The sequence below is a fragment of the Sinocyclocheilus rhinocerous genome, unplaced genomic scaffold, assembly GCF_001515625.1.
Source record: "Sinocyclocheilus rhinocerous isolate Xijiao unplaced genomic scaffold, SAMN03320098_v1.1 scaffold103, whole genome shotgun sequence".
Taxonomy (NCBI): domain Eukaryota; kingdom Metazoa; phylum Chordata; class Actinopteri; order Cypriniformes; family Cyprinidae; genus Sinocyclocheilus; species Sinocyclocheilus rhinocerous.
The window spans coordinates 389,713-398,341 of NW_015629204.1; the positions used below are offsets into that span (position 1 = coordinate 389,713).

Here is an 8,629-nt window from a genome sequence, read left to right on the forward strand (position 1 = left end):
TAACTGCGGTTACTGAAACCACCCCTTTCTTTCTTTGTGTGCACATTTGGGCCGCATTATGCACATATTTCCACATAGTGAGGTAGATATGTGGGGGCGTGTTAGAACGAGCCGTTTTAGGGGGGCGTGGCAGAGTCTTAACTTTGATAAAGAATATCTCTTTGGTTTTGAGACTTTAGTCTTTGCAACTTCAGGGATCTTATCTATGCACAAACAGCTTGTAACACTCCAAAGAGAAAGGAAAACTTGAAATCGCATCATATGACCCCTTTAAGGATAATTATTTAAAATAAAGCTGAAATAAATTTAAATATAAATATTAGAAGAAAAATAAATAAATTAAAATTAGAACTGTTGCTTTGGCAGTGTACTGAAATAAAACGTTTAAATTGATGTACTGAAATAGATATAAATAAACGCTAAATAGAGATATTAAAAAAGTATTAAAACTTAAATTGAAATTAAAAGTTAAAATGTTAATTCAAAATATTAACAAATACAATGACAGTATATAAATGATACTAAAATAACACTGTATAAAACTCATGCACATTTTTCAGAAGTCACATAATGGCTTTGTGTAAAGAACAGATTAATTTTAATGTTAAATAACGTTTTAGTGTAACACAGAGGAAAGAAAATAATACGGGTTTAGAGCAAATAGTTAAGAAACACAAAATCTTCATATTTGGGTGACTATTCCTTTCAACATTTTTTGATTGATTGATTGATTGATTGATTGATTGATTGCGCTGTCATTTACAAACTGTCAAAAAGTCTGAGGATGGTTGATTGACCAGTTGACCAAAATGTTGCACATACATTTTCATGAAAATATAAATATTTGCACCTACAAATAATTTGAAAATATAACACACTATATTTTCTATTAAGTCTGCAGGTAACAGAATATGTTTCGGTCACACTTTAGTTTGGGGTCCAATTCTCACTATTAGCTAACTATTAACTACCACTTTTGCCTCAGTAAGCTCCTAATTTGCTGCTTATTAATAGTTAGTAAGATAGTTGTTAAGTTTAGGTATTGGGTAGGAATAAGAGTCTAAAATATCTCAAATATGGTCATGCAGAATAAGTCATTAATATGTGCCTAATAATTAGGGATGCACCGATACCACTTTTTCCAGTACTCGCCCGATACCGATACTTTTATTTTTGGTACTTGCCGATACCGAGTACCGATACCGATATTTTCATTTCATTTGTAAATTTTTTTAATATTGGGTACAGAAACCAAAAGAGTATGTATAATGTTAGTTGGTTAACTTCATTTATCAAATAGATACAGTCAAACCAAAATATATTCAGACACCTTCAACATTTCTCACATTATCACAGTTTATTCGCTATAGTTTAGAAAATGGTAATAAAATATGACAAGAACTCAGAGTTACACTGTGTCAGAACAAATTCCATTTTGTCTCTCATAGTTGAGGTATACCTATGATGAAAATTACAGGCCTCTCTCATCTTTTTAAGTGGGAGAACTTGCACAATTGGTGGCTGACTAAATACTTTTTTGCCCCACTGTATGCTAGTAATATGCATGCTAATAAGCAACTAGGTTTTAGTGAGAATTGGTGTTACCAACATTTCAAAGCATATTATTTCATCAGTGGCTCAAGCTAAACTTTCTCTATGTCTGTCAGTAATAGACCACTTCCAAATCAATGTCTAACACTTCAGAAGGAAGCTACAATTTCATTGTCAAAGACACTACTCTTTCTCTGAGCAGCCGGCCAACTCGAGGAACCAGTTATATTCTTACCTCGGTTTGGATGATGGCCAAATAAAAACAGTAAGGAAAAGTACTTCCACAACATATTTCATCATCTCATTGACTTGAATCTCTTTTTCCCAAAAATACTAATGCAGAACTTGGTGTAGCAATATCGATATAGTTTTATGAGGTAAACTATATCACAAATATCATTTGCCCTGACTACTGAATCACAATATAGCTAGGACTAATAATTGAGACAAACTGTACCTCCACTGGCTTGTAAAATGGGGTCTGGTCACTTTAGTGTGCTCAAACGCTAACTTGGCTTTGAACTCGCCACCAACTCAGCAGACAGAGGTCAGGTCGACAGATAACCAAGCCCAATTTATCGCAGTCCAAACCATTCTCACTCGTTTAGCTCGGAGAAAAACAGATGTCCTGGTTTAGGGCTGATAACGCTCACCGCCTGCTGATAAATTTTACATTCAGGTGGACAAGCTGGGGGGAAATGGGTTTGCGAGGAGTGTGAAAAGGGCTTGGATCGCTGTCGGGAGGGGGGTGCTGATTGGACCCGAGTCGATGCGACGGACATAGTCACAGCGTGACGGATCAGCGTTGACGGCCAGTGTCCTGACAACCTCCGGATGGAAGGCCGTAATTTGATCAAGCTATCAATCAATACATCCAGATGGGCATCAATCAAGAGCGTAATGCGCTGCACCCTTCGGCGGCCGAGACGAGAAAAAGGAGACAGGAAAATAGGGGACTTGGTTTCTGCTCGGCTCCCCTTCCCTCGCTTGACAGCATCAAACCGAGCAGGGTCACCCTGGCCTGGGTGTGCCTGACAGAAACACTTAGACGGAGGAAGTAAGTCCCACATGACTGGAGGTGAGGTGGCTGCAGAAGTGCTGGAAATATGAGTCATTGTGGATTAAACTAACTTCCAATGATACTGAGGACAGTAGCTCAGTACCACTGCAAGAGTCAAAAACTGTTAAGTGTGACATTATAACAGTGCTTTAGGACTCCTTTGTTGAACACTGGCAGAAAACAACAAAAGTCACCTCACTAGCCAATTATTTTAAAATCTGACAGCAGCGGTTGTCAGGAAAGCCGCTTCTGAAGACATTTCTAACCAGTGGTTTTGAAGAAACGGGGCAGAGTAATGTTAGGTCATGAAATCCCGGCATAAAGAAGGAGGTTATCTACAACTTGGGTGTTGAACTAGGAATAATTGGGGAGCTAAGCTTAGTGGAAACTCTAAATGTAGTGGAAAGATAGATAAAAACACTCCTGAGTCAGGAGAAGAATACAGTCTAGAGGTCTGCATGGGTGTTAAACTCAAGCCCAAATCCAGCCTGTAAACTAAAACCTGTGATCTGAACGATACTGTCAAATTTGATGACTTTTTAGAGAGCCAACAGCCTGCTAAGAGTTGTTAAAATATGTATTATTGTCACACCTCATGGACCTGTATTGTTGCGTTTTCTTCCCCCATGCGCTCTGTTTGACCTAGTTTCTGCCTCCGTTTGATTATGTCATTTGGTTCAGGTGTGTCTGGTTAATTATCCTCATTTGTGACCCTGGAGCACAAAGCCAGTCATAAGTAGCACGGGTATATTTGTAGCAATAGCCAAAAATACATTGTATGGGTCAAAATTATAGATTTTTCTTTTATGCCAAAAATCATTAGGATATTAAGTAAAGATCATGTTCCATGAAAATATTTTGTAAATTTCCTACCGTAAATAGATCAAAAGTTAATTTTTGATTCGTAATATGCATTGCTAAGGACTTCATTTGGACAACTTTAAAGGCGATTTTCTCAATATTTAGATTTTTTGCACCCTCAGATTCCAGATTTTCAAATAGTTGTATCTCGGCCAAATATTGTCCTATCCTAACAAACCATATATTAATGGAAAGCTTATTTATTCAGCTTTCAGATGATGTATAAATCTCAATTTATAAAAACGGACCCTTATGACTGGTTTTGTGGTCCAGGGTCATATTTGCTCCACTATATTAGTTGTGTTCTGTTCTATGTTTGTGGTCCGGTCTACTACATGCCTACGTGTGTCTCCTGCCTGTTCTGTCCTGGATTTACCCTTGTGTGGATTTATTAAAGACTATTTGCATTCATCATCTTCTTTGTGTGTTTATCTCACCGTAGCATGACAATTATATTGATAATTATATTAATTAAATATATATATATATATATATATATATATATATATGTGTGTGTGTGTGTGTGTATAATCTTCTAATAATTTAATTTATATTAATTCAATTATTATTGTTGTTGTTCTAATTCATTTATTTGCTCTATTTATTAGATTATTTGGTCACACTTTATTTCAAGGTCCAGTTCTCAATATAACAATTCATTATCTTGATAAACTCCTAATTTGCTGCTTATTAATAGTTAGTAAGATAATTGTTAAGTTTAGGTATTGAGTAGGATTATGGATGTAGAATATGATCATGCAGAATATGTGCTTTATAAGTAATAAACAGCCAATATGTTAGTAATAGCCATGCTAATAAGCAACTAGTTAATAGTGTGAACTGGTCCCTATACTAAAGTGTTACCGATTATTTTTGTGTCTGGGGTGTGATAGAATCAGTTTTATCAAAACTAGCTAAAACCAATAGCAAAGACTAAAATATGTTTTTGTAATCACTGTCATTTTTTTGTACATGTTTAAAAGAAAGCATACCTGTTCAGGTGTAAGATCCCTCTGTTCATTAGCTAGCATCTCATATCCAACCATGAACTTGCGGATGGTTGCGGATCGTAGTAGGGGAGGATAGTAGTGAGCATGAAGCTGCCAGTGGCTCATGTCTTCCTGCAGATGACTTCCTGTCGGGGCCCCTGGAGAGCAAACCACAACTGTGAGCACACATACTGTACTACAGTCGGACGATATCAACAGAATAACCATTTCTAGATTCAATTTAATTTAATACTTTAAAGAACATATTCCCAACCCAATTTTCATCCATAATGTGACACATTTCCAAATGGAACTAAATATTAAATGAGAAAATAAAAAAGTAGAGTGGGATTTTATTCATGATGAATGGATTGGATGGTGAAAAAACGTTGTTACACACCTTAATGAAACCAGGAATGAAAGCAATAGATTGTGAGGAGGATGAAAATGTAGTTCGAGGAAACAAGTCATATATGAACTTCTACCTCCAGGGAAATAAGCTAACTCACACAATATATAGAGATACAAGTTCAAGTCAACCTTAAAAGCATCAATCCTATAATTATATAATTATATACTATTATTGCTGTAACCCTGTCATTAATGTTACTATTCACACAAAAGTTCACACACAAATGAAAAATCATACTCATGTTCTCACCCTCATGTTATTCCAAACAAAACTAACTAAATAAATAAATACAGGGGGAAAAAATAGGAAAGGAAGGAAAGGAAAGGACGTGATGTGTGGCCAAGTATGGTCTCTCATACTTGGAATTTGTGCTCTGCATCTAACCCATCCAAGTGCACACCCACAGCAGTGAGTAGTGAACAAACACACACACACGGGAAGCAAGGGTCTCACCTCAGTCGTGGTATTGAAGGTGGAGAGTGCTGGTTATTCACTCCCCCCACCTACAATCCCTGCCGGACCTGAGACTCGAACCCACGACCTTCAGGTTGCAAGTCCGACTCTCTAGCCATTAGGCCACGACTGCCCCAGTCGTGATACATAATAGATACATAAACATACATAATAGATACAAAATGGATACATAAATGTAAAAAAAAAATGTCTACATGTTTTTGCCCATAATATGAAAGTAATTGGGGCTAAAAAAATAACAGTACAACTGACTTTCATTGTATGCAGAAAAACTGTTGAGATTTTTGATAAACTATTCAAAATTGCCTAAATTACTGCTTAAACCAGAAAAGATTTTCTAGAAAGTAACAGGCTCAAGTTTAATTTCACACTGACCACAAGAATGATGTCAAGACCTCTACTGACTGATCTTTGCAAAGAAATGAAAGTTCAGTCAATCCCATTAAGACGTTCAGACGCAGCACGCGATGGCTCATTAAGTTTACTACGTGTTTCATTTTCAGCAACAGATCAAAAAATGCTTGCTGTCCCGATGGAGGACATTCTCAAAACCCTTCAAAAAAGTCAAATGGTTGCACGATTCGGTCTGATCAAACTGACTTGGCATCCATCTGTCTTATAAGTGTCTGCGGCTACATCAAAGCTGAATACACTGAACAGAGCAAACCGCAGCACTGGGCCTCAGCTAAAACTGTAATTAAAAACCCAGCCAGCGTACAGTAAGAAGGCCTGCGAACGTTCGGATGCCAGTGGCATGCGAGACATCTCTCGTAAGGTTTCACGGTGCATATTAAGTTATAAAATGGCTGTGAGAACCAGCGGTTTGGCTGTCCGCCCAGTCCCAGATCCCCCGCTCTTATCCCCATTGTAATGAATGAAAAGCGTATCATGCCAGTTAAATCAGATTCATCCTGACTGCTCCAGTGAAACGGCTGTTCATTTCCTTTGCTGGCATTTTCTCCACTGCCTCATGCCGGCTGGATGTTACTGGGTTTGGATCGGGTCTCTCTTCCCAGCACTCACATGCTCACACGTCTCTTTCTGGCCCATTTTGGGTTTCTCCTCGATTTTGTTGACTTTCCTGGTTTACATTTGGCTCTCAGCTCTCAGGGGTTAGTTACTTCAATGCAGTGCGAAATATGTAGAGATCGCTGGCTTCAGGCCATTTTCGTCCCGCGCCAGTGAAAATAATGTAAGGCTCAGATTCTCCAATACTGTACTTATTGTAAACGGCCTGAACGTGTAGAAACACTTGGCACAATGGCCAACAATATCAAGTTTGGTGATCTGAGCTCAATAATCCACTTCTATTTAACAATTACAGTGATGTCATCTTTCCTCATAACATTGTGAATGTTAGGCTAACCGAGACTTGTCATTTGCACTTATATATTGTTGCTCTTTTGTTAGTTTTGACTGCTTTTATTGTTCTCATTTGTAAGTCGCTTTGGATAAAAGCGTCTGCTAGAGTAGTGAACAAACACACACACACGGGAAGCAAGGGTCTCACCTCAGTCGTGGTATTGAAGGTGGAGAGTGCTGGTTATTCACTCCCCCCACCTACAATCCCTGCCGGACCTGAGACTCGAACCCACGACCTTCAGGTTGCAAGTCCGACTCTCTAGCCATTAGGCCACGACTGCCCCAGTCGTGATACATAATAGATACATAAACATACATAATAGATACAAAATGGATACATAAATGTAAAAAAAAAATGTCTACATGTTTTTGCCCATAATATGAAAGTAATTGGGGCTAAAAAAATAACAGTACAACTGACTTTCATTGTATGCAGAAAAACTGTTGAGATTTTTGATAAACTATTCAAAATTGCCTAAATTACTGCTTAAACCAGAAAAGATTTTCTAGAAAGTAACAGGCTCAAGTTTAATTTCACACTGACCACAAGAATGATGTCAAGACCTCTACTGACTGATCTTTGCAAAGAAATGAAAGTTCAGTCAATCCCATTAAGACGTTCAGACGCAGCACGCGATGGCTCATTAAGTTTACTACGTGTTTCATTTTCAGCAACAGATCAAAAAATGCTTGCTGTTCCGATGGAGGACATTCTCAAAACCCTTCAAAAAAGTCAAATGGTTGCACGATTCGGTCTGATCAAACTGACTTGGCATCCATCTGTCTTATAAGTGTCTGCGGCTACATCAAAGCTGAATACACTGAACAGAGCAAACCGCAGCACTGGGCCTCAGCTAAAACTGTAATTAAAAACCCAGCCAGCGTACAGTAAGAAGGCCTGCGAACGTTCGGATGCCAGTGGCATGCGAGACATCTCTCGTAAGGTTTCACGGTGCATATTAAGTTATAAAATGGCTGTGAGAACCAGCGGTTTGGCCGTACGCCCAATCCCAGATCCACCGCTCTTATCCCCATGTAATGAATGAAAAGCGTATCATGCAAGTTAAATCAGATTCATCCTGACTGCTCCAGTGAAACGGCTGTTCATTTCCTTTGCTGGCATTTTCTCCACTGCCTCATGCCGGCTGGATGTTACTGGGTTTGGATCGGGTCTCTCTTCCCAGCACTCACATGCTCACACGTCTCTTTCTGGCCCGTCTTGGGTTTCTCCTCCATTTTGTTGACTTTGCTGGCTTACATTTGGCTCTGGGCTCTCAGGGGTTAGTTACTTCAATGCAGTGCGAAATATGTAGAGATCGCTGGCTTCAGGCCATTTTCGTCCCGCGCCAGTGAAAATAATGTAAGGCTCAGATTCTCCAATACTGTACTTATTGTAAACGGCCTGAACGTGTAGAAACACTTGGCACAATGGCCAACAATATCAAGTTTGGTGATCTGAGCTCAATAATCCACTTCTATTTAACAATTACAGTGATGTCATCTTTCCTCATAACATTGTGAATGTTAGGCTAACCGAGACTTGTCATTTGCACTTATATATTGTTGCTCTTTTGTTAGTTTTGACTGCTTTTATTGTTCTCATTTGTAAGTCGCTTTGGATAAAAGCGTCTGCTAAATGACTAAAATGTAAATGAATGTTGCATGGAATCTGGGTCATTCGTATGCCTTGCTTTGAACAAGACCTTCCAGTAACATTATTAAGATTCATGAATATTGCTGAATATTAATGAAACAGCCAACTAAAGGCTATGCACTCAGAAACCCAAGTCTAATCAAATATCAATAAAAATCAATTAAAAGATACTGCAAATTAGTGCATGGAGTGGCAAACTGATCACATTAGTAGTAATAATAATTACTAATAAAAAGTAATAATATATATATATATATATATATATA

General features: G+C 38.2%; 1 protein-coding gene across 1 annotated transcript in view; it reads right to left on the reverse strand.

Annotated features, from left to right (window-relative positions):
- Positions 1 to 8,629, reverse strand: part of galt (galactose-1-phosphate uridylyltransferase) — a 130,285-nt gene that overhangs the window by 2,236 nt on the left and 119,420 nt on the right. The window contains exon 11 of the mRNA XM_016550736.1: positions 4,465 to 4,619. Within this exon, the coding sequence (XP_016406222.1) occupies positions 4,465 to 4,619 (155 nt within the window). The remainder of the gene's footprint in view (positions 1 to 4,464; positions 4,620 to 8,629) is intronic.